The sequence below is a fragment of the Gymnogyps californianus genome, chromosome 1, assembly GCF_018139145.2.
Source record: "Gymnogyps californianus isolate 813 chromosome 1, ASM1813914v2, whole genome shotgun sequence".
Taxonomy (NCBI): domain Eukaryota; kingdom Metazoa; phylum Chordata; class Aves; order Accipitriformes; family Cathartidae; genus Gymnogyps; species Gymnogyps californianus.
Genome location: NC_059471.1, coordinates 144217420 through 144243564, shown reverse-complemented (window position 1 = coordinate 144243564; position 26145 = coordinate 144217420). Strand labels below are relative to the sequence as shown.

General features: G+C 42.2%; 1 protein-coding gene across 1 annotated transcript in view; it reads left to right on the top strand.

Annotated features, from left to right (window-relative positions):
* Positions 1 to 5158, top strand: part of ST8SIA1 (ST8 alpha-N-acetyl-neuraminide alpha-2,8-sialyltransferase 1) — a 129425-nt gene extending 124267 nt beyond the window's left edge. The window contains exon 5 of the mRNA XM_050902045.1: positions 3468 to 5158. Coding sequence (XP_050758002.1) covers positions 3468 to 3954 — 487 coding nt within the window. The 3' untranslated portion in view covers positions 3955 to 5158. The remainder of the gene's footprint in view (positions 1 to 3467) is intronic.
* The last annotated feature ends 20987 nt before the right edge of the window (positions 5159 to 26145 follow it).

Sequence of the window (26145 nt, the reverse complement as noted above, 5' to 3'; positions counted from 1 at the left end):
TTTAGTGCCTGTTGCTAAATTTTTGTGGTGCCACTTATCCTAAGCAATTCATTGATTTCTGTTTTATTGTTTGTAACGAAGTATGTTCTTTGAGATTTCTCTCAGTTCCAGAGTGAGAATTAACTACTATGGTATAGAATCGTAGAATGGTTTGCGTTGGAAGGGACCTTAAAGATCATCTAGTTCCAGCCCCCCTGCCATGGGCAGGGACACCTTCCACTAGACCAGGTTGCTCAAAGCCCCATCCAGCCTGGCCTTGAACACTTCCAGGGATGGGGCATCCACAGCTTCTCTGGGCAACCTGTTCCAGTGTCTCACCACCCTCACAGTAAAGAATTTCTTCCTAATATCTAATCTAAATCTACCCTCTTTCAGTGTAAAGCCATTACCCCTTGTCCTGTCACTACACTCCCTGATAAAGAGTCCCTCCCCCTCTTTCCTGTAGGCCCCCTTTAGGTACTGGAAGGCTGCTGTAAGGTCTCCCTGGAGCCTTCTCTTCTCCAGGCTAAACAGCCTCAACTCTCTCAGCCTGTCCTCATAGGGGAGGTGCTCCAGCCCCCTGATCATCTTCGTGGCCCTCCTCTGGAGCCGTTCGAGCAGGTCCATGTCTTTCTTATGCTGGGGGCCCCAGAGCTGAACGCAGTACTCCAGGTGGGGTCTCGCAAGAGCGGAGTAGAGGGGGAGAATCACCTCGCTCAACCTGCTAGCCACACTTCTTTTGATGCAGCCCAGGATGTGACTGACTTTCTGGGCTGCGAGTGCACATTGCTGGCTCATATTCAGTTTTTCATCCACTAATACCCCCAAGTCCATCTCCGCAGGGCTGCTCTCAATCCACTCATCACCCAGCCTGTATTGGTGCTTGGGATTGCCCTGACCCATGGGCAGGACCTTGCACTTGGCCTTGTTGAACTTCATGAGGTTCGCACAGGCCCACCTCTCAAGCCTGTCAAGGTCCCTCTGGATGGCTTCCCTTCCCTCCAGCGTGTTGACCGCACCACACGGCTTGGTGTCATCGGCAAACTTGCTGAGGGTGCACTAAATCCCACTGTCCATGTCACCGACAAAAATGTTAAACAGCACCGGTCCCAATGCTGACCCCTGAGGAACGCCACTCGTCACTGGTCTCCACTCGGACATCGAGCCGTTGACCGCAACTCTTTGAGTGCGACCTTCCAGCCAATTCCTTATCCGCCGAGTGGTCCATCCATCAAATCCATGTCTCTCCAATTTAGAGACAGGAATGTTGTGCGGGACAGTGTCAAATACTTTGCACAAGTCCAGGTAGATGATGTCTGTTGTTTTTCCCTTATCCACCAACGGTGTAACCCCGTTGTAGAAAGCCACCGAATTTGTCAGGCACAGTTTGCCCTTAGTGAAGCCATGTTGGCTGTCACCAGTCACCTCCTTATTTTCCATGTGTCCTAGCACAGTTTCCAGGAAGATCTGCTCCATGATCTTGCCGGGCACAGAGGTGAGACTGACTGGCCTGTAGTTCCCCGGGTCTTCCTTTTTTCCCTTTTTAAAAATGGGGGTTACATTTCCCCTTTTCCAGTCAGTGGGAACTTCCCCGGACTGCCACAACTTCTCAAATATGATGGATAGTGGCTTAGCCACTTCATCCTCCACTTCCCTCAGGACCCACGAATGCATCTCATCAGGTCCCATGGACTTGTGCACCTTAGATGTGTTCCTTAGATGGTCTTGAACCTGATCTTCTCCTACAGTGGGCAGTTCTGCATTCTCCCAGTCCCTGCCTTTGCCTTCTGCGACTTGGGCAGTGTGGCTGGAGCACTTGCCAGTGAAGACTGAGGTAAAAAGTTATTGTGTACCTCAGCCTTCTCCATGTCCTGGGTAACCAGGTCTCCTGTTTCCTTCCAGAGAGGGCCCACATTTTCCCTAGTCTTCCTTTTTTCACCGACATACCTATAGAAGCTTTTCTTGTCACCCTTGACGTCTCTGGCCAGATTTAATGCTATCAGGGCTTTGGCTTTCCTAACCTGATCCCTGGCTGCTGGGACAATTTCTCTGCATTCCTCCCAGGCTACCTGTCCTTGCTTCCACCCTCTGTAGGCTTCCTTTTTGTGTTTGTCCAGGAGCTCCTTGTTCATCCACGCAGGCCTCCTGGCATTTTTGCCTGACTGTCTTTGTTGGGATGCATTGCTCCTGGAGGAAGTGATCCCTGAATATTAACCAGCTTTCTTGGGCCTCTCTTCCCTCCAGGGCTGTATCCCCTGGTACTCTACCAAGCAGATCCCTGAAGAGGCCAAAGTCTGCTCTCCTGAAGTCCAGGGTAGCGAGCTTGCTGTGCGCCCGCCTCGCTGCCCTGAGGATCTTGAACTCCACCATTTCATGGTCACTGCAGCCAAGGCTGCCCTTGAGCTTCATGTTCCCCACCAGCCCCTCCTTGTTGGTGAGAACAAGGTCCAGCATAGCACCTCTCCTCGTTGGCTGCTCTGTCACTTGGAGAAGGAAGTTATCATCAATGCATTCCAGGAACCTCCTGGATTGCTTATGCCCCACTATGTTGTCCCTCCAACAGATATCGGAGTGGTTGAAGTCCCCCATGAGGACCAGGGCTTGTGAAGGTGAGGCTGCTCCTATCTGTCTATAGAGGGCCTCATCCACTCGGTCTTCCTGGTCGGGTGGCCTGTAGCAGACCCCCACTATAATGTCACCTGTCCCTGCCCTCCCTTTAATCCTGACCCGTAAGCTCTTGGTCGGCTCCTCATCCATCCCCAGGCGGAGCTCCATGCACTCCAGCTGGTCATTGACATAGAGGGTGACACCCCATCCTCGTCTCCCCTGCCTGTCCTTCCTAAAGAGCCTGTATCCTTCCATTCCAACACTCCAGTCATAGGAGCCATCCCACCACATCTCCATGATGCCAATAAAATTGTAATAAGATAGCAACCAATTTGTATAGCGCAACCTAAATCGCTATACAGGCATAACAAAAACAATTCTTACAAGTCTTACGAGTTTTATAAGTCCAAAGTTTCTATTTAAATATTTCTTGGTATTGCTTGTTCAGCATGTAACTTGGATTCTTTTTTAGTATGCCTTTAAGAAACAAGAACAACACAGACTTTAAAATTTCTTTTAAAGATTCCTGTGCCTGAAAATATAAGTTGGTTTTTGGACAAATGAAAAATGTCACTAAAAAGGACTGATTTTCAGGAATATTGTAAGTGTTCATTCAGGATTTCTTTAAAAGATTAAATCAGAAACTTTTTGGGTTTTGGAGTTAGCAGGATACCAGATAGTTTTCAACTGTCTATTCAGGTTTATGTTTTCAGAAGAGGGGCAGTATCAGACAGTCAGAAGTTTGTCTGGACTTTCTCTGGGCTCGGGAAAGGTGTGCAGTTAATGGTAAATATGGGTATGAAGAGCAGGTTTTGGCTGGATTTTGAAATGACTGGGAAAACCTATGTGTGACCAACTTGTTTTTCTCTGTTGTTCTACAGGTTCCAGAATCTGCTGTGGTCTCGGAAGGCGTTTGTGGACAGCGTGAAGGTGTATAACCACAGCTACATCTACATGCCAGCCTTCTCGATGAAGACTGGGACGGGACCCTCCCTACGTGTCTATTACACCCTGGAGGACTTCAGTGCCAAGCAGGCGGTCCTTTTTGCCAACCCCAATTTCCTGCGTGACATTGGCAAGTTCTGGAAGAGCAAAGGTATCCATGCCAAACGGCTTTCCACGGGACTTTTCCTAGTCAGCGCTGCCCTTGGTCTGTGTGAAGAAGTAACAATTTATGGCTTCTGGCCGTTCTCGGTGGACCTGCACGGGAAGTTTATTAGCCATCATTACTATGACAATGTCTTGCCCGATTCTGGATTCCACGCCATGCCGGAGGAATTTCTGCAGCTCTGGTTTCTTCATAAAAGTGGTGTACTGAGAATGCAGCTAGAACCATGTGACGACCCTTTAATCCAGTCTTCTGCCTGAGGATTGTAGGAGTCGGTTTGGGAGATCCAATAGTTTTTAATTTCCGTGCTCTCCAACAGAGAGTTCTGTTTTCTGTTGATTCTTTTTAAAGGGAAAATAATCGTGGGTCTGCATGGACCATAAAAATGCTACTTGAAGGCCAAATGGAATACGTCCTTAATATATAGTGCTTTATGGAACTGGGGTGGGGGAAAGCGAATCTCCCCATCGAGTCCATTCAGCAGCATTGTGAAAATAATGTCAGAAGCAGCACAGCTGAACTTTCCGGGGGACGTTTTTAAATGACCGATGTAAAAAGGGCATTAAGGCTCGGAGAGACACAGGGCCACCCACAAGCTTTTGCTGACAGTGCCAAATATGACTGTCTGTTCAAAAATCCATTTCATTCCAGATTGGCACCTCGTACAACTTTCCTTTTTCCTTTTTTTTCCTCTGTTTGGGGGTCGGTGTGTGTGTAGGAGAGCATGTGTGTGTTGTTGACTTTCTTTGTTTCTTTCCTTTTTCTTTTTTTTTTCCTTTACTTTTTTTTTTCCCAATGGAAGGAAAAGGAAAGGCTTAAAAGCCCCAGGAGCTGAGTACCATCAACTCCTCTGAAGACTCTTGGGAAAGTGAAGGGTGCTAAGAATCTGGTTAGAAGAATGTCCTAGGAATGCCCTGCTACTGAGTATGGATGGACCTACCTGTTGTAGGTTTTATCAGGATGGTTTAGGTCATTGCACTTATAGCTGTGCTAATGCTATACTGTGGGCAAGAGCTGGTTAAGGGAAATTGGTCTGAAAATAAAACGTGTGTTACAAAACCAGTAGTGAAGTGCAGCCTGGTTTCAGTTGACCTGCTGCAAGATTTCCACAGTGACTTTTGTAGTTGGGATGGTTCCTGACCTGTTTTGCTGTCCAGCCTTAGGGATTAATTCTGTATTCATTTGGACTCCAGATGTTCATTGACTGTCAAGGGAATTTGAGGTGTTCAGTGGAATGCAGAATGAGGTTCTTCATTTGCTTATAGCAGAAAAACTGCAGAAATGAATGTAAGTGTCATTTAAAATGAGTTGAAGCTTTGAAAATCCTTTCTCTTGGTGTGACTAGCTCTTCTGCTTGGATTGTAACATTAGCCTTAAAGACTTGTACTTTTCTCGCAAGATTGTCTCTGGTTAAAGATAGTCTGAAAAATAAAACAGCCTTTGGGAGCACTGAAAAGCTGTGTAGCCAGCAAGAAAAAAGAAAAAAAGAAAACGGCAGGCCCTTACGTAAGGCAGCCTCTCTTCTCGCAGTGGGTGAATTATGTCAGTGTGCGCATTGCACGCACGCTGCTCCGGCCAGCGCAGTGCCTGAAGGACTGTTTTATTTTGGGTTATTACTTGGGCAGCAGATGGTCCTATCACCATGTAAACGAGAAATCTTTTTGTTTGTTTGCTTTGGTTTAGCACTGTAGAACAAGAAGAGAATACCAGCTCAGTCCACGGTGCAATTTCAGCTGCAAGATGTTATCACCGTTAACTTTAAAAATCCAGATCAGTGTTCTCTTTCTTATCCTTCCATCATTAGTAGCTGAAATTCTAGTCAAAGTGTTGAAATAATGAAACTGTCACCAGGTTTCCACAATTTCCTGTGCTACCTGTTTTAGTCCTATCACATGTTGAAAACGTCTCTCTTTGTAGACTACCAGCTGCAAGTTATATAGATATAATTAAAAAAAAAAAGGCAAAATCCGTGGCTCTTCTTTAAATATGAATAATTCAACTATCTATGTAGGACACTGAAAAAAAAAATCATGTTTTGCTTTTTAAACCTATGTTTCATAATAAAATCTTCTTTCTAAATATGGATATTCCAAGCATGAAGTGGGCACTGTTCCATAGGATTACAGGGCAGTGCTAAACTGTAACATGGAGATTTGAATTAAATAGCGTTCTAGAGATTGTTCTGATAAAATCCGAATGTGCTTCTATAACCCGTTTTATCTTTGTCCATATCTTTGTTAAAAGATCTGTTAAAAAGTCAACACACTGATGGAACGTCACTTGATAATTCGTTCCCTTTCGTTATGTTTGTTTGATCTATGACGTGGGTACTTGGTGAGGAAGGATTTGAAAGTAAAATGTTTTCTTTACTGCTTGTTATGGCAGAATTTTACTGAGCTGCCTTTCTTGGAGAAGAGGAGGTGCCTGTATGGTTTTTATTGTACACATGAAGTTTTGCACTTTTTAGCGCTTTAAAGATTACATTATCTGTGAGAACAACAGTTGAAATACGGTGTGCTAAAATGGCACTTCAGCAGGATGCCAGCATTTCCTTGGGGGTGGGAGAGAACAAGGAGAGTAGGGGGGAACTGCCTCTTTGCTGGTCATTTTTTTGTATTTTTACCAATACTTGGGAATTTAGTTCTGAACCTCTCTGATGGCTCTCCAGCCCTTTTGCTAATCCTTTTTTCCATGTCTTGGGAAAATAATCGGATTAGAAGAACAAGAGAAAAACATGTATTTTTGTAGGAAAACTCTGTGCAGTGTTTCATAATGTCTGGCTTGTTCATGTTCAACCGGTGCCCTGGGTATCTGGAGATGTTGTATTCCCCACCTCTGTAAGACTGAGGCAGACTGAACCTGTAGCCTGTGGTCTTTGTGAGTCCCTTCTGATGTCTGCAGTCCTGATGTTTGCAAGGAGATAGCTTCCAAAAAATTTTGGGGGTAGGAGAGACCCAGGCTGTGTGTGAAATGTGACGGATGTTGGAGAAATTGATAATTCTGGCTCTATTCACGTTTATATATAGTGAATATAACTGCATCTTACAAAGACAACCACATTTGATGGGGAAGTAAAGGCTTCAAGGATAAATAATTTTCTATAACTTCCAGAAAACTGGCAGCTGAGGAAAGAAGAGAAATGAAAATAAATGCCCCTTTTGAGAGAGCAAAATCTGTTTTAGCTGGCTGACTTGTCAGTCCATCCAAACACTGGCCAGCGATCAGCCTTTTGCCCAGCAAGTAAAAAGGGACACAGGAGAGTACTGCAAGTCTTTTGTGGCAAGAGCAGTCACAAAAAAAAAAAAGCAAAGCAGCTGGGAACGTGCGAGTGGCAGCTGCCTGACAGAAATGTTGGAGTGAATATGCTCCGTCCATGCTGCTGCTCAGTGTGAGGCTTGCCTTGTCTAAATCCAGGAGCGGGCTGGGGGGAGTCCACGGATAAGATTATTGATGTGAAATATGGCATTGCATGCAAGGGACCAAAGTTGTACCCTTCTTCAGGAGGGAGGTCACACCATGGGATAGGACCATACTTCTGCTTAAAGACAGGCACAAGCAAATCCAGGAAGCTAACTGTAAGTGTTAACCATGAGAAATCAGCATCTCACAGTCATGGCAAACTTTGGTCAGAGTGATTATATCCATCCAGCATTTACCTATTGATTGATTCCAGTCCATTGACGGCAGTGCCCTTAATCAAATCTCATTGCTTGTGTTGCTATATTTTCCTTGAAGTGAATTGAAATCTTAATGTTTATTTTGTTGGTGAAATTCCCTACTCTAGCTTCTCTATTTCCACTGTCAGTCCTTGAATTTCTCTGATAGTGTACCTAAAGCTGCACAAGTCTTTGCCAGGTTGAAAACTACTGCAGTTCATCTTCAATAAAAACTAGTTCAGATTGGCCAAATGATTTGTTAATGTTCCTCTTTATTAAGTTTATCATAGAGGTGACAAGGTACAGAAGCGCTGGAATCATTGCTCTGCATAGGAAGCACTGCCCCACGTTTGTAAGTAGAATAAGTTAAATTCCTTTACAAGAGCTGTGCATGGAAGATACTCAATACTGAAATTGCTCTAGATATAATCTTTTTGGGGGTGTATGTGCTTTTGAGTAAACCAAGACCAATTTTTGAACTTGCGCTAAAACGATGTAAAACTTCTCCGTCCTGTTGATTATGAGGCCTTTGGAGCTCCTTCTAAAACAGATAAGCAAAACAGAAGCCAGCAAACTAAAGTCATAGGGAAGGGGTGCGTGTGCTCCTGAGAATAAAAACATGTATAATTTTGGCACAGACCTTGCTATAATACTAAGGGCTCTTATTCATGAATGTTGTATTTTTATATTTTTGCTGAAATGAAGATAGCAAGTTTGGGGTGAACCAGCTACAAAAGTCAAAGGTCCAAGGCTCTGTTACAGCTTAACTTTTGTAGAATATAGAAAAATTGGCCGTTTTGTCAACTTGACTACTTTCACCTTTTTGTTAGCTTCATCAAAGTGGTGTCATAACATACGCTGCTGAGTTTGCACCTCTGTGGGAGCTGAAACTAAGCAAAGCATCTGCTTTTTTAAACTGAATGTCTGAACTGTGGTAGTTATGTAAACCCCTTCCTCTGTACATCTTCATGGAAACTGGTTTAATATCTGGCTCACCCTTGCCTGTAATTAATAAGGAGAACTCGAGTGAGGAAACTTTTGATCTAGAATTGAGGATGATGAAGGAGGTGAATGCTGTCTCACCATTTTCTGCCTGCTTTGGTTCTTTTCTTCAGCTCAATAGATTAGTAAGTATTGGAAGAAGTCCAGGTTATATGAAGGACAGGCAGTTCTTGAAGAACTGGAGGATGCTGGAAAAAAGGAAGATCAAATCAGTGGTGTAACAAATGGAAGTGTAGCAATTCTTGATAAAGATCCCCAGTTCTAAGCAACTGTAGGACATTTTCATCTGGTAATGACTGTGAAAAATGGACTACCTATAACCTACTGATGGTTTTCTGCAGGACGGCAGCAAAGCAAAATGCTATGAGGAGGGGAAAGTCTGATTAAACAGAAAGGGAAATACAATGGAACAAAGAATGATGATGAAAAATCTGTCTTTCCCTTCTGTCCTGCCACTCCCCCAAAACACATATATAACATGGACTAACCAGCTATTATCCTGAGTCACCATCTCCTTCATGAAATGATATGGTGGGATTTCCATTAGCTGATACTTCCTAGTAAACAAAATTCATCAGACCTTGTCCAGAAATGCCTATTCCCTGGCTCCATGGCTGTTTGGGGGATGCTCTGGGGGCTGTGGCTGTCCTGGTGTGCTGTGACCTCCCTAATGGGACCTCCTCCTAATGTCATGTGGTTGCATCAGATCTCCCTCTGGGATCATCTGGTCTGGTATTTGTGCCCCAAGAAGTCATCCTAAAGGATTTCTCTGCTCTGCCCTTCCTGATGACCATCCTCCTTGGGGTTAGAAGTGTGATTTAAAAAATCAGCCATAAGGTAGCTAATATACGTTGTCGTTTTGAACCATCTTTTCCTCTAAAGTGTTGATAAATCCAACAAGAGTTAGCTCCAAATCGAAAATACGACTTCAGTTAGATGTTGATAATTCCATCACTGGAGAACGGAAAGAGGATGGAAGAAGGCTGTGGTTTTGAAAGCAATTGTTGTAAAATAGCTTCTCTTTCCTTGAGTTCCCAGATTTTGTCACTTGGAATCTATCAGATGTTTGACTTTTTGGTAGTTTTTGAACAGAACAATTAGTAAAAGACTTACTGGGCTTTTTGTTAAATATTAGCGAACTCATTTTCCTAAGTGTAACACAAATACCCAACAGGAGGCTTAACCTATTCTCCCTAGCTGATATTTCTTTGGCAGCAATGAGAACTTAAACAGCTACTTATTCCTCCCTGATTATTCATTTTCTTCAGTTTTTATTACAGCAGGTTGAACCCTAGTGTATTCAGCCTCTTCAGCTTAATGCATATACTTGAAAATGAATCTCACTCTGTCTTTTCAGCTGTAAAAAAAAAAGAAAAAGTTGTTAATTGAAAATGGTTGCGTAGGTTCTCTCTACAATCAGGAGAGACAGGCACCTCCAGATGGTGACTCAGGCTTTTTCTGAACACGGGCTGCATTCAGAGGTCTCCACAGGACTGTGAAAACACCCCAGCTGTGTCTGTAAGGCTAAGCTGTGCAGGGCAGAGCACAACCTTAAGTGTTTTACCTGGTCGTGTATAGTTTGCTTGTGAGCATACCGCTGTGGCTTTGTCCGGTGCCCACCGATGCTGCCCTAACTGGTGCTCGGGCATTGCATGGGGCAGGGGATGCAGCTCAGTGACCTGCTCCCGGTAGTCCATGCGGATGATGCCAGCCCGGTCTGAGGAGTTCAGCTGTGTGTTGAGTTCAGCCAGCCCTGGCGTGCCGCTTGCGCTCGGGGACAGCAAGTAGTCCTCACCTGTGTGAAGGCAGCAGGTACATTCAGGGCAGTAGCACGTAAGGATGAGGCTGTTGACTGCCGCTGGGACTTGGCAGTCACTGGAGTGGCTCCATTTAGATCTGCCATGGGTATGATTCAGCAAGTGCTCTTGCAGACCAGGTCCTAGATAATTACCCGTGGCAAGGTTAGCCCTCTCCTGCTTCACAGTCAGAAGCGCTGGCCTTACTGGAAATGATGGCAGCTCATCCTTTTGGAGATCAGCCTCCTTGTTGCCCTGAAACACTTTTGATCCCTGGCAAGTCTCAGAAGGGCCTATTAAAACTGCATCTTAAAATAATGTACGCGTACTCCCTGCTGCTGTTGAGTTGGTCAGCTTTCTGTTGAGCTGCATATTTATCCTGTTTGGGTCCCTCTAAGGCAAGTGAACCTTTAGCACTCAGACCACCTGGAATTTACTGTGTTATTTGGTGTCTTCACCTTCCAAGTTAAACACTTTTTTTTCTTTTAGACTAGATTTAACTATTGTGAGTGAATCCAAAGTGAATATAAGAAAGCAACACCACAAGTAATTATTCTCTGGGTTTATGAATAAGCTGGTGTTCAATAAAACACTAAACTACCTTTTGAATAGTTCCTGTTGATTTCTAATTGTATATTCAATGAATTGTTTTGCTCAGATGGGGCCCATAGCAAAGATGAGTTGCATCATTTTCTGTTTATTGGAAGGGAGCAATTACAGATGCATAATATATTTTAAGCTAAATTCTTACCAAGAAGTTAGGGAATCTACATATTCTGCGGGAAGCTTTGTTATTGTGTGATTACCTTGGTAGTAAAGGAAACATTTTAACTGAAAATAGATGCACAGAGGAGAACAGATTTTGATTAGAACAGTATAATCTGCAGCACTGAGACCCAGATTTGAGTCCCTGCTTGGATGTCTTTGACCAGGATCTCGGTGTGCTGCGAGAGTGCCATAATCACAACTTCTTTTTCTTCTCTGCATGTATTAATTTTTGTAGAAAATGCTTGAACACTTTTTTTATAATCCCTACATGCGCTGAAAATAAACACTCCTTTTTTCAAGAGCACAAGTTTTCTTTTTGGATACCCATAGCTTTTAGTATGTGGAGCAAAACTGACAGAAGATGTCCGGTTTTCAGGAGAACGCTGTTTTGGAATAGTCTGGCAGGGCTCCTGCAAACACGCAAGTTGATTGCTGCCTCTTGAGCTGTGGAGTTTCAGCAGATGATACAGAGTGTGCTGCACTGACAATAAAAAAAGATATTTTAGCCACAGCTCTGTCTGCTTGATGTCTCCCATATGCCGAGTGGTATTTCGTAGTTCTGCGAGGGCTCTTCAAGCGTGGACTTTGATCCTGAAGATCATACGTTGACTAATTTTAAAGGACTGGACTTTGAATGTACTGAAAACTGACATGAGCATTGAAATGACTGGAAATAAGTCCTTTAGTGTATCTTTTGCTCATGCTGCATGGTTTGGCCTCTTACAAAACAGACCTGTCCATATCTGAAAGCCATTTTGTCTGGGTATGAGACTTGTATATATGAGGAGGTCACTGGAAGGTGAATGCGTGATGCTGCATAAGGCAAGGACTTCCAAAACCCACTGTGTTTTTATTTATATCAAAAATGAAATCCCCATTGAGCCAGATTAGGTCAGCATTCAGTGCTCTTGAAACTCCTATCCCATGAGCATTTCCAAGAATTGTTCCATGCACAGGCAGAAACAGTAGATTTTTCTTTTGTTCATGCTCTTCACCTTGCATTGAAAATGGAATGAAGTGTCAATCAGAACTCTTATTTACCCTTTTTAGAGGTCTCTGTAGACTACCTAAATAATATATAGGCACACAATTATATAAATATAAACAAAATAGCTGATAGCCTGAAGTTTATAGCTCAAACACTGATTAGTATCTTGAAGAATTACTTTAAAATCATTTAGTGAAAAAAAAAAATTGCATAAATTTTACATGTGAAAAAAGATCCCTTTTTTTTCCTCCTAAAATACATTAATAACAGAACAACTCTCTGTTAGAGATATGTGGGTGTTTCCCCTGGTTTTCAAGTTATTCTGCACTTCAAGCTTTGTATTCAAGTCCATACTTCTGCAAAGCTTCCAGTTTTAGACTACTCCATGTGGTGTCCTTATATAAAAAATTAAATTTTATACTCCAAATGTAGTCAAAAAAGAAAGAAAAACAAACTCAGGACAGAGGTTCAGATCTTCTGAAGTCTGTTACTGTTTATGTACTGCCATTTAGTCGTGGTGTCTAAAGAACAAGACAAAGATCAGAAAGAAGATGAATTTGCAAGATGACACAGTCTTTCTTGTAAAGCTAAAGGGATGCAAGCGTGTATTTAAATGCTTGGCTGAATTGGGACCTAAAGTTATTGCCAGATGTTAGGTCTTTATTCTTTTGCTTCTCTTTCCCTTGGTTCTTGTTGTACTGGGGTGAAACCTGCTGTGTTCACAAGTTGTTTAAAATCTCCTCTGCACTACAGTGAACTTTCCTCTGGGCTTGGAACCTAAAAACATAACAGGGAGACATCAACCACTTCAGGTTTATTAAAACCGAGTGCAAGCAAGCTTGTATGCAGTATTTCATGTCTTCCTAGTACTAATTACTGTATTAACTCAGAATTAAAATGAAGGCTTTCTTATTTCCGATACCACTTACCCCAGAATGTTTGAAATCTTTCTTCCTGCGGTGATCTCTCTGTCAGGTGAATAGAGATTATATTTAGCTTAGATGTTTTGAGAGTTAGTTGACTCATGCTTGGAAAGTAAAGTGAAAAAAACAGAAATTTTATAAAATATAAAGGTTTATCTGTTTTGAACAATGAAAACAAGTATCCTGGTTTCAGCTGGGACAGAGTTAATTTTCTTCTTAGTAGCTGGTACAGTGCTGTGTTTTGGATTTAGTGTGAGAATAATGTTGATAACATGCTGATGTTTTAGTTGTTGCTAAGTAGCGCTTATCTTAAGTCAAGGATTGTTCAGTTTCCCATGCTCTGCCAGCAAGCAGGTGTGCAAGAAGCTGGGAGGGAGCATAGGCAGTACAGCTGACCCCAACTAGCCAAAGGGATATTCCATACCATAGAACGTCATGCCCAGTATATAAATGGGGGAAAGTTGGCCAGGAGGGGCGGATCACTGCTTGGGCATCGGTCAGTGGGTGGTGAGCAATTGCATTGTGCATCACTGGGGTTTTTTTCGTTTTCTTTTTTTCTTTTTTTCCCCTCTTCTTTTTTTTTATTATATTCCTTTTCATTACTATTATTATTGTTATTATATTTCATTGTTATTATTGTTACTATTATATTTTACTTTAGTTATTAAACTGTTCTTATCTCAACCCACGAGTTTTACCTTTTTTCCCAATTCTCCTCCCCATCCCACTGGGAGTGGGGGCTGGGGAGTGAGGGAGGCGCTGGGTGGTGCTTAGCTGCTGGCTGGGGTTAAACCACAACAACAAGCAAACGAACAAACCTTTTTATCTGACTGAATTTATGCTTCTGTGTTAAAATCCACCCTCATTGTTAGTAAGTACAATAAGGACATTACCTTCAGCTAACGCATAGATTGTAGGAAAGTGAAAAGCCATGCATTTTAATGAGAAAAGAAGGTTTTCTTCTCTCTGCCCTGCTCTTCAATTTCTAAGCCAAATTCTCTGTTCTCCTTTACTGTTCTGACTCTTGTCAAATCAATAGAATTGCCTAGATTTTAACCAGCTGTCTGTTCTCAAACCTGAGGGAATTCATCCTATGAAAATTTTGAATTAAGATATTTTAAAGCAATGCCAGATTATGCTGCCTAGTTAAAGGTTCCTATTCTGTAAGCTACTGATTTTTTTCTGCAAGTGTAGATCATGAGTAATTTATGCTATTCGTTGGTTGTTTTTGTAAGGCAGATATCTTACTGCATTTCAAACATCTGCTGCACTAAGGTGTCACAGTCTGAAATCAAATCATGATCTAAGTCATGTCCTTGTTTCAGCAAGTTGCATAGAAGTGATCCATGTGCTGCTCTATCTGTCAATTATATTGTATGAGCCAAGTGAAAATGAAAAAAGGATTTTTCTACAGTGTGAAGCCTCACCATTGACTGGCTGTATCTGGGAATTAGATATCCTCAAGTAATTTATTGTCCATGATGGATCTGATGCCTGCTAATGTTTCCGCTCATTGTCAAATAATTTTGTTAGTCTTTATTGATGTAATGATATGATCTTTTCCCCCTGCTATTCGACTCCAATTTTTCTTTTCTGATAGTTTTTGCAGGAAAGAAATCTTTTTTCTCTTTTTTTTGTAATGACAATTTATATCTAAGGCTCAGTTCTAGTCTCAGATGCTGGTTGTCTTAAAAATGTTGGTCTTATGCTTTTTTCCTGTGTTGTGCACAGTATCTTCTTTTCATAACATTACGTATGATGATCAACAATGAAGTCTCGACAAATTATCTGCCTCTTAACCATTAAAAGTCTTTGAGAACTGAAAATTCTTCTGGCTTTCATAAAACCCAGGCTGGCTGTAAGTGTCTTTGGGTTTTAGCCTAAATTGCACACAGTCAAATCTTGGATCTTTGCAGTATTTTAGTGAGCTCATAGTCAATCAGGCATCAATAAAATATAAATTCATTTCCAAAATTGCTTTCAACCTCAGTGAAAAGCAAGAAGTCTTTAATAAACCTTCTTAATAATGGCCTGTAATTACCATGGTGATAAAAATATTTTTTATTTTCATTTTATGTCTCATGGAATTTACAAGTTCAGACAAGGATATAAACAACTCGAATCAGTATCAGTCTAGTTGTCCTCTTGGTTTTGGTACGTGTATTCTTTCCATTGACATTATTTTTCATTTTTTCTTTTGTTTGCATCTCAGTGAATATCTCTCAGATTCTCATCCAATACCTAAATTATTACTATGTGTAATGTACAGGAATTGCACTTAGTAAGGTTTCTGTTCCACTGGAGAGTTTACTAGTAGTCTGCATTTTAAATGAAGGGGGTTTTGTCATCTTCCTGAGGGAGAACTGTTTGGGTGAGAAAGCAAGGCATTAAAAACTACTGCCTGGGTCTTGTCTTGCTTGCACTGAATACCTGTGCTGGCGGCGGAGGGCAACCCCTGGCTCCTGAACCTCTTGGGGCTTTGGGAGATGCTCAGGGGTGCTACTGGGGCTGTACCTTGTGCTGAGCAGCGGGGCCAGGCTGGCACAGGGGTTTGGGGTAGTCCCAGGGCTGGTGGGTGCTCACAGTGCAGTCGGGCAAGAGAAGAGCCAGCAGGGCAGTGGAAGGTGATATGAGCCCCAGGGTGAAATGTGCAGCATGGTCCCAGCCCTCGCTTGGTGGGGGCTGAGCAGGAGCCGCTGCCATCTGCTTCCTGCTGCGTGCTCCCTCCCTGGGATGGCACGGGGCTCCTGGTGCTCAGACACAGCCAGCCTCGCTGACCCGGCTGGGAAGGATAGTTTTGAATCTGAGAAGTAGTCTCCCAGCTGGAAACTCACGGAGCACGGTTACGTCATGCCCTGCCCTGCCTTTCCCGGTCCTGAGCAGCTCCTCACCAGAGCTGGGTGCTGGGAGCTCCCCTTGGCCAAATGGCTCCGCACTGCAGCCTCCTGGTGCTGCAGCGGAGCTGAGACATCTGCTGAGGGATGAGCCAGCAAGTGTCTGGGCCCTCTTGAAGGCAGAAGAAACTTCAAGTGCAACAGCTATAGCAATCAAATAGCAACAAGGCTCTTTTGCCTTTGTTGTGGAAGGGAAGACAGTGCAAAGCATTTTCATGCCATGTTTTAGCCACTTACAGGTCAAGAGCAAGAAGTTTGAATGTGCAGTTTGCTGTAAATTCTGATTTTTCACCCCAAGCATAGGATCGAAATGTCTCCTATTTTTATTTAGAAACCTAGATTTTTTTTTTTTTTAAAAGATGTTTTTAAGGACAATTATGAGTATCTAAGTTAGCAACTGAAATCCTGTAGAGTCATTTTCATCTTCTCCAGCTCTGGCAGTTCAAGGTGACACAGCAATCCTGCCTTCATGGTGGAAGTCCTTTAAGGACTTCTAAACCTTTCTGTTTCTTACGCATACCAGACATGTTGCTTTAACCTGTGTCAGTGCTGGTTCCATCTGGCTATTTCTGAAAGCTCAAGAGAAAAGCAAACAAACAAACATATGAAGGAAATTAAAGGTGCCTCGCTGTGATATTTTTATAGAGTGGTACGTTGCTTTGATAATGAACTGTGGAACGTAGCATGCGGATGATGATGAATGTAAAAGACTGCATGTGTTTTTATTTGAATGTTGTGTCCATGAGCTGGATTATTAGTATGAGCTCTGTAGTATAAAAATACTGAAAAGAGAAGTGAAATGGAAAGAAGGTATTTCTAGCAGTTTTTGCAGTGAACCACATCCTCTTTCATCTATCTCCCTTTTCACAACCAGACTCAGATTCCAGTAACATAAGCTTTACTGTTAGGATGGTAATAAAGAAACTACTCTCTTCCTAAAGTTAAATACACTTCCTTCCAGCATTGTAAGGGAAAATCTATTTGCATTTCCAGCAGATCAGACTTCTTCCCAGGTGTGGGCTCATAGGGCTGCACTGGCTAGGAGATCAGTCGGGCTCACTGATAATGCCATACTGTGTGTTTCCTGCCCACATAATTCAATAGTCTGTTCCTGTGCCAGGAAATAAGTGACTGTGGTTTGGTACGGTTTGCTGCTTGCTTATGGCTGGAAGCTGAAGTGCAAGCTAAAATGCCGTGAGCTCTCTTCCATTTCTTGTAGGCACAGACATGCACGCAACTCGAGGAAGGGGTTTTGAACCTGACTGGAACAGAAATGGGCCAGGCAAAGGTTTTTCATAATTATAATTTTTGCATTTACCTGACTGAGAGGGGCCCAGGGAACCCACAGCTGGCTCATCACTGGGGTTATACCAACTCCCTGGTGTTTTGCGTTGGGAACAAAATAGGTTATTTGAAGGCAAGCGGCCCAGGAAGCATTACTTGAAGGATCATGATTGGCTTCTGCTTGCCTCCACCTGTAGCTGCAAGGTCCCTGCTCTCACCTTCCCAGTCATACCATCTGCACATCTCAGACCTCCTGCTTTGTAGCTGACCCTGTCTGCAAGGCTGGCTATGAGAGAGGGCAAGCCTTACTCCTGGTGGAGTGCTCAAGCAAGTGATGCTTGAATCAATGGTGAAACATACCATGCCATAAACGTATGTTTGGAAGGAGCTCAGTGTTGGGTCACAAGCTGACTTGGGATCAGTCTGTGGTTTATAGTAACGCTGGTATACAATAGCCCAGGCAGGACAGATGCAAGGTGTCTCCTGTCTCTTTAGGGACTGGGCATAATTGCCATTTTTGCTCTCTCACACAATATTTCCAAAGGAGCAATGTGATGTGGGACGTCAGTGTTAGCTGGTAAATTTTGCCCTTGTGTAAGTCTAGTACTTTGATTTGCGTTCCTTCTTATCTTGCCCAGTTTATTGAAAAATGTGATGGTAATGTGGTAGTTCAATGTCTTGAGATGGTTTTAAAGTAGATAAGCAAACCATTATGCCTCTGAGGTTGCATAATTCCATGGATTTGTCTTACCTCCAGTGACTGGCATGTAATATTTATTGTATCATTTATGATGTATGTAAGCTTTACAGGCTGGATGCTGTGTCAAAATGACGTGAGCACTTGGGTAAACATCTCCTAGAATCACCATCATTTTGGCATGCTCAGGGGCAAAGGTACTTGTGTGGAGTGTGTTAAACATCACAAAGCGTGTTGTTGTTTAGAGTCTTGTGATTAGGGCTTCAACCTAATTCTCTCCAATGTAGCAAATGTTTGCTGTTGGCTAACACTGTTACAAGGACTAAGGGTTTATCTTTCTTTGCCTGGCAATAATGTATTTTCTATTATGTCAGTAGGATTTGTTCATTTTCAAGTAGTGTGCAGTGCTCCTTTGAAGAATGTCTCTTTTTCAGGTGGTTTCATGGTGACTGTACCCCAAAATGTCTAGATGTCTCTCAATAGCAAAAATTGCTTTGTTATTGAATGTATTATTTATTAACAGTATCTTGTTGTCTTTTTCTAGTCGCATTTTACAAAATATGCCAGAAGCATCTCATGTGATTTTTATAAGGAAAGTCTTATTTATAATATTCGTGCAAGTGGACAGAAACAAATCTCAATTTTATAGTAGTCCATGCCTTTTTTCATAGCTGCAGAGTCTTAATGAGCATGATCAGAAGGGACAGGCTCATTGTTTTGTTTAATTTTGATGGAATTTTTCAAAGGTAACTATTATGTTATTTATAATTTGGATTTAATTATCTTAACAAATAAATATCTCCATTTTAAGAAATGAAAATAGTATTTGTGGGGCTTCTTTCTCTTCTCTTTTCCCCATTCTCTAACTCAGTATGTCCAAACAATCAAGGTCATTTCCTCTTCCTCGTTATGTTGTCCTGTATAGTCTATTGTCATGTCAAGATTTACATCTGTTGTCCTCATCTGATATTTCTGGTTATTCTGCTTACTCAATTCCTTTTCTTTGTGGCTTAGTCACTGAGACAAATTTATCTACAGTGTTAGTCTGAGAATTAACCTGGGGCTGAACCTGTACATTTTTGCCTTCCCAGAACAACCCAGAAATACAACTTTGGGTGCACGTAGGAACCCCAAGGAGACACAGGCATTTTGTCAAAGAGGTTCCCATTCTGCACTCGAATCAGTGTAACTGAATCCCACTTGCTTGAACTGGATGTGCCAGTGCTCAGTCTAATACCCGCATAAGAAGCCTTGAGTACATTTTCTAAAGCAAATGATGATTCTAGTATCTGAACATCTGATTGACCTAGCTTAGATGACTTTAGATTTTCAAGCCAGATTTTCCAAGTGCAGATTTTCTGTGCACAAGCCTCTTCCAGATAGCTGGAGTTTGACACTGAGTTCCTTTTGAGATTATGAAGACGTCCTCTCTCACTTTAAACCTCCCCACCCTGCTGTAAAACCAAATGAAGATATAGGATGAAATGGTCCTGGCCGTTCCAGGGACAGTTGGAGTAGGGTTCCTCAGCCTGGTAGATACAAAAAAGCAAGCATTTCTGTCTATCTTCATTTTATCACAAGAATTATCCATAGCAAAGATGATCTTCGCTAAGGGAAGAGAGGAAGACAGAAGCTCCCTTTCCTTTAGCCATGATTGTTCTTTTTCAAAAAACTGCCAGTTGAAGATGGGTGAGAGACCATTTTGACTTCCAGTTTACTCAGGTGTGGGCAGATATAAATTGCTGAAGCCAGTTGAGGATGAAGTCCCAGTGATTATGTTTATGCTAGAAATCCTCAGATGATGCCATAACTTTTCTTGGTGCTCCAGTACGTTTATTTCCTTTCCCTAAATGCATTTTCCTACCCAGTGAGTAAATGAGAGTTCCTTGTTCTTCTCATTTAATATTTCTTGGTTTTCAGAATATACCATCTCCATCTAGGTCACTCACTAGATTTCTTCCTGTTGCAAGGAGGGACAAATGTCAATGAGGACTCACAAAATGAGAACTCCCTGCCTCCGAGGACTTCTGCCAGGTGAGTTGTCAATGTGTGGAAGCTTCTGCACAGGGTGTCTCTGTTGTGTGCTTGCTTGTATAGTGCACATTGGCAATGCTGCCTTGGACAGTGGGAAACGTAGGTCAAATCTCCAAGTCCTTAAAGCTACATTTCACTTTCAGCTGGTGAAGTGCTACTTGAAAGCTATGTCTTGCAGCTACTGTTAGGTTTTTCCCTCCGGAAAGGAATCGTACTTTAGCTATACCACTGACCCTAGGTATTTTTTTTAGCCCTGTGCCTCTTCTTCCTAGCCCTTTAACCTTGACAAGCTAATATTCATTCCTTGTATGAAAATGTTCTGTGGAAAGGCAAAAAATCAACAGTATCAGTGCCTCAGACTCCCTCCATCTGGCTTTGACAGGAGATGCTTGAATGTGATAGGGAAGGTCATTGCTGGGACAAAAGAAACCTACCCAATACAGGGAATTCTCTTGGTATCTCACTTTAAATCCTCTTCTACCCAGATTTCCAGCCCACTGTCACATACCCAGCTTGGACAGCTTGGTGAGAGTGTTACTTAAGTACTTTGGCTTCTGAGTATCTGTTTCCTTTACGTGCTTTCCCAGTTCACATCTTCATGGCATTTTAGTGGCAGTGTTACACATCTTCTATTGCTTGATCTGGATGTCTGGTAAAAAATACACTCCTAAATGAAAAGACCAGCTGTCAGTGAGAACCCAGTGTAAGTATTGTAGTGTTAATGAGTATGGTTTAACGGAGATGTTCCTGTCTGGTGCAACTGTGCCTAACTCTGTTCAGAAGATTTATGAAGTTGTTGCATCAGGCTTTTGCACAGGGATCTACCAGTTGGCTGTGGCATGTTTGCTTAAGCCTGTTCAGCAACAAAGAGATTTAGGCTCCATCAGGTAGCAGATGATACAGCATGTGCTATCTTCCTAATGACCATGAAGGTGGTTTACGTGTAACATGAGTAACAATTTCAAGTAGAGGTTTTCAAGAGAAGACACATAGGACTTAGGAGAAAAGGGTTCACTTGTGATTTCTGCTACAGATTGTCTGCTTACCCCCTCAAAATGATTAACCACTTTATGTCAAATTGCTGCTATCTGTCAGCAGGGACTAATTCTTCCCAGTCTCACAGATGTTAAGGTAAAATATTTTTAATGTATTTTGAAAAATGCTAGCAGAGAGAATTGGAGTCTTGAAAGAAATGAGCTGCCCTGCCTGTAGAAGTTCATCCAGTTGAATGCTAGTCACAGGTCACCATGACATTTTGCTTTGCCATAGCTGGTTAGAGAATATTTTAAGTGTATCACAACCATGAGAGGTTGCACTATGTCCATCTTGATTAAATTGATACCTCATAAAGTGTCTTCCTGTATTGCCCATTCAGTGTGGTAATTAACTTCCCATCATGTAGTACAGCTTTTTCTCCATCTGTCAAGCCAAAGGCCTTGAATCTTCTCTCCTCTAGACTAAGACTCCCTAGCCTATTTAGTTATTGTTTTTAATGAAAGCCATCCAGTAACTCTGATTATCCCTGTTGCTCTTCCCTGCAGTCTTTCTGGTCCTACTTCTGTCTTTTTGAGATCGAAGGTTTAGAATCCTATGAATATTAAATTACAAGGTTTCTTTTCACTGTTTTCAGTGGTTGTCAAATCAGACCTTACTCATCTCCAGCTTTTAGCCTCTTCCCTGACAACCTCAAGATCTGCAAGTCTGGTGGGGTTAGCAACTGAAACTAAAATTTAGAATTAGAACATTTTTGTCTTTGTGTTTTCTTTAATGTAAAAGTTCTATTTAATTTCTGTATACCTCCTGGAATTTGATAAGAAGGCTTAAGATACCTAAAGTAGACTTCTGACTAAAGAGAGATTTAAATGGAAACTCTATTCATTTGGATATTTTTTAGAAAGAATATTAGGACACAATTACTTTCTATGAAAAGATCTGCATGGGCTTCTTTTCTAAAGAAGAAAAAGAATTAATTTCATTACCTTGAAAGATACTGTGAGATGGAATCATTGGTTCTGGTCCACTCTACTACAGACTCCTTTTATTCTGTAGGCATTTAACAGCAATAAGACTGTAATGTGTTTTAGTCCCTGTTGACCCAATTTGATCCAGTTCTCAAAAAGATCACTGTAGTATTTTCAATATTTTGATATGTCAGTTCATCCACTTTGTACTTTTCCTTTATTATGTACCCATAAATGAGAAAAAAACTAGGGTTTTCTTAATCAGTACCAGCAATGTAGACAACTTGCAAAATGGTTAAAAAATAGTCAAGCACATGTATGTACTGCCAAAGAAAAATTCAGTACTGCAAAAAAGATTCCAGATAATTTTCAGGCAGGATATATGCATAGATTGCTTGGAACTTTGTATTCACTATTTAGAATTAAAACTGGTGATACTTACAGATGTACCTGTTGAAATTAATCTATACCCACGTTATTATATAAAAATATTTCATAAGACATAGAGTACTTTCCCAAGAAAGGGAACATTCTTTTACCGTGTTATGTGGGCTTACTACAAGAAAAACATTATAGATGATGAGGAATAGCTATTCAGAATCCCTGTTTTAGAAATTATCTGTCATGATACTAAAAATAAAATACAACTGTGTATGCCAAATCATCATCAGACTTTGTGTGTGGTATTTAAATTTAAAAAGTATTTTAAAATAAAACAAAGTACTTGAAAATCAAGTGAGCGTAACATTTTCCAGTAAGGAGATGAGACTGAAAATATGCATGGGAGAGACAACACAAAGTTCAAAATAGTTCTATCACATTCTCTTTTACAATCTTATGCCATAACTGAGCATTTTTATCTTGGGTTAATGTGTTTTTCAGAGTCCCTTTTAGAATCTAGATCTCTCAGAAATTGTTTCATTCAAGTTATTAAAAACAAGCTTTAATTTGAAGGCTTCAACAGTTTGAACATGTATTGTTAGCAAAAGCAATTTAAAAAATCTGATAACCCATCTATGGTAGATTAGGCGCTTTGCCATTCAGCGTTAACCACTTGCTTTCCTCACACTCCCAGTTTCCAAATCTACCATTCATTGCCATTGCGAACACTTGCTGGCTACTGGGAAATGCTCAGTGAGAGAAACCACTCTTGGCGACATACCAGACATGTCTGGGGACAGGGAAAGAGTGACAAAAACATGACGAAAGGAAATCATGAGTGACAGTGGTATGGCCTTAGGTTCATTGAGTGACATGGCACTTTTGGCTTAGATTGCATGTGGCCTGTCAAATGTGGTTTAGCTCTTGGAATTATTAACTGTCTGGATGAATAATTGTTAGAGATATCAGCTGTCAGTAAAGTTCGTGGCTGATAGAAAAGACAAATGCAAAGTTTTTCACGTGGGACAGACTCCAGCAGGCTAACGTACAGTCTTTGTAGCAAGAGGGCCTGGGTTCCGGTGGACAGCAAGTTGAGTGTTAAGTCAACAGCAAGTGCTTGCAATGATAACCACCAGCGACATAATGTAGCCAGGAGGCTGAGGTAGGCGATTTTTCCCATGTGAGGTAATTGTGAGTCCGCATCTGGAGTACTACATCTGATGTTGGATGTCCTGGTATGACAGAGATACTGAAAAATTGGAGTGGCTCCAGAGAAAGGTGGTATGGCCATGGGGTGGGAGCACAGGACACCCAAAGAGAATGGGGGCAGCTGCCTCTTTGTTCAGCTTGAAGAAAAGAAGTCTGCAGGGGCAGGTCATGGTCTTCTTCAGCTTCCTGCTGGGAGGGTGAAAGACAGCAGTGCCATGCTCCTCTCAAAGGTAGACAGTGAAAGGATGAGAGGCAACAGCCACAGGTTGCAGAAAGGGAACCTCCTGTTAGGTACAAGGAAAAAATTTTGCTGTGAGGGTTGTTGGACACTACACCAGGCACCCAGGCAGGCTGGGGGGTCTCCACCCTTGGAGATGTCCACCCAGAATGAGACTGGACAAGGCCTGAGCAACGTGCCCGAACCTTGAAGTTAGCTCTGAGCTCCAGACATCCCTTCCAACCTGAATTATGCTGTGAGTAGTAGGGATGACAATAATACTGCTGTGTGATGAAGTGGGTCCCAGAGGGTCAATCCTAAAACTTGTCTGGATATAGGATGCTACCGCAAGATGTGAAGCTCTGTTCCTTTACCCCTGTGACATGGGACTGCCAAGAGAGGGGCTTGCATTTCCTTTTCCGTGAACTGCAGGAGACTAGAGCAATTACATCGTACCAGTATCATTACAAGAGAGGGCAGAATGTCCTCCTAGATCTCTTTTGCACTCCAGATGGACTCGTGTAAGAGCACTTCTTTTGATACCGTTGGCCGAAACAAATTACCTGATGAGACTGCTGCTATTTCTTCAGTGGGGCTGTTCAACAGCCTAAGGGACCTCACTGTTTCCTTTTGCAAGTCCAAATTTTCTTTTGCTCAAGCCTGACATGGAGGACAACCAGGCGGTGTACAGGTGTGTATCTCCTCTGCGGGCAGCAGACGGTACAGGCTGGCGGGACAGTGCCAGGGTGGCTGGGACCAGGGGGACGGAGCATCTCCCTTCAGGTTTCTGTGGGGTTGGGTGGGTGAGGGCTGGTTTTCCCTTTGCCTTCCAGATTCCTTCCTGCTCCCATCTGCTTTGGCCAACCCCTCTCAGACCTTTCATCTTTCCCAGTTTTTTGAGTACGCCACATTTCGCCTTCTTTTCCTCCATTTCATCTCCTACCTCTTGCTCCCTCACGCTTCTTTCTGGTCTCCAACCTTCTACCTCCCTTCTGGGCCCTGCCATTTGCGGTGCTCCCTGCCCGCTCCCCGCCGCTCTGGTCACAGGCTTCGCGTCCTCTCAGCTCCCCACTTGTTTCCACTTGGATCCCTACAGGCATTGCTAAAACTGCCGCTCTGCATTAAAGATATTTGACAGACTGAGGCAGATGCTGTAGGGAAAAATGCCACAAAAGTAGCCTGGAGGAAGCAAATACTTTTTCATCAGTGCATATTTTGATGGTATGAACTCTAGAAAGCTCAGGGCAACTGCACTGCATAAAAAAGAACTATAAATAACTATTTATTCAGTGTACAAAGAAGAGATTCCTGTTTGGAAAAAAATTAAAAAAGTGTATAACTCAGAGTGCAGGTGCACAAGGGAAGTGGAAGGAGCTGGGAGCTGAATGTTGCACAGACAAACTTAATTCTTGTATTTTCTAATTCTGAAGTGCTTGGCCTCATGATTTAGTGTGCTTTGAATGTAGTTCTTTTGGATATAATTTCATGTATATTTCCTCAGACATTTATATTAGTAATTTTGAATACTTGTTGGTGAGGGAGGAAGAATAACTAAAAAGCTGGAGTAAATGCATAACCTTAGCTTGATGTAATCCACTGACTGTATCTAGACAAACTTTCACAGGTACTTCTACAGGTACCCACCTATAAGCAGGTCCTGAATCTAATCTAAGTGTTAATATCAAAGCTTAGCAGCATTTTGTCAGGGTCTGCTCTGCTCTGACACAATCTGTACTCAGGTCTTCAGACAGAAATAGAAGAGAGAGAGAGAGAGAGAGAGAGAGCAAACTGGAGCAGGAAGCCACAAGCATATGAGGGTGCTAATGAAGTGAAGGCAAATAAGACTAATTTTGATCCTCATGCTGTGCTGTGAGTTTGCCCAGGTTTGGAGCAGCCTCGTCAGCTCACCAGATCCTGCTGTGGCTCCTGAGATTGCCCAGCTGGAGTCAGTGAGGAGAAACGGGCATCTCTTGGGTGCAGTGGATGTCCTAAACTAGATCAGACGAGCTACGCCCTTGAAGTGCTTATTCCTTTCTTTATTACCAGGGCACCTCTTTGGACTTCAGAAGGTCCGTGTTGAATTCTTACCTCTGGTGCTGAAAGGTCCCTTTGTGCCTCTGTTTCCTACCTGTGAAATTCTTCCCTTCCCTTAGATTTAGCCTGATAGTGTTACAACTTCATCCAGAATCTTTAGGTGAAGCCACAATACAAATAATATTGTCTAATAATACAAACATAACATAATCAAAATATAACATAATGGGTGATCTTGTCCCTTTAATTTTCTTCCTTTCACACTTCTGCTTCTTAAAGCAGTTTATCCATTTAAAGTACAGGAATAATTTTCAGCATTGTACAGTATAGTGCATCAAAATCAACATTTAGAGTGCTCCCATTGCACACATACTAGTGCCTTATCTTCTAATACTTGATTCATATTCATACCATTGAAAACGAGTGCTCATCCAATGAAAAGCAGCACTGGAATTGCTAGAAATTACAGAAATTTAATATGACAGCTTGGGAGGCAATCTGCTCCCTTCTCCCTCCAAATAAAATAAAACCTAGCCACCAAAAGAAACCCAACCCATATTCTGTATATTTCAGAATATATTCCTCTCAATTTTATCCTATAACAATG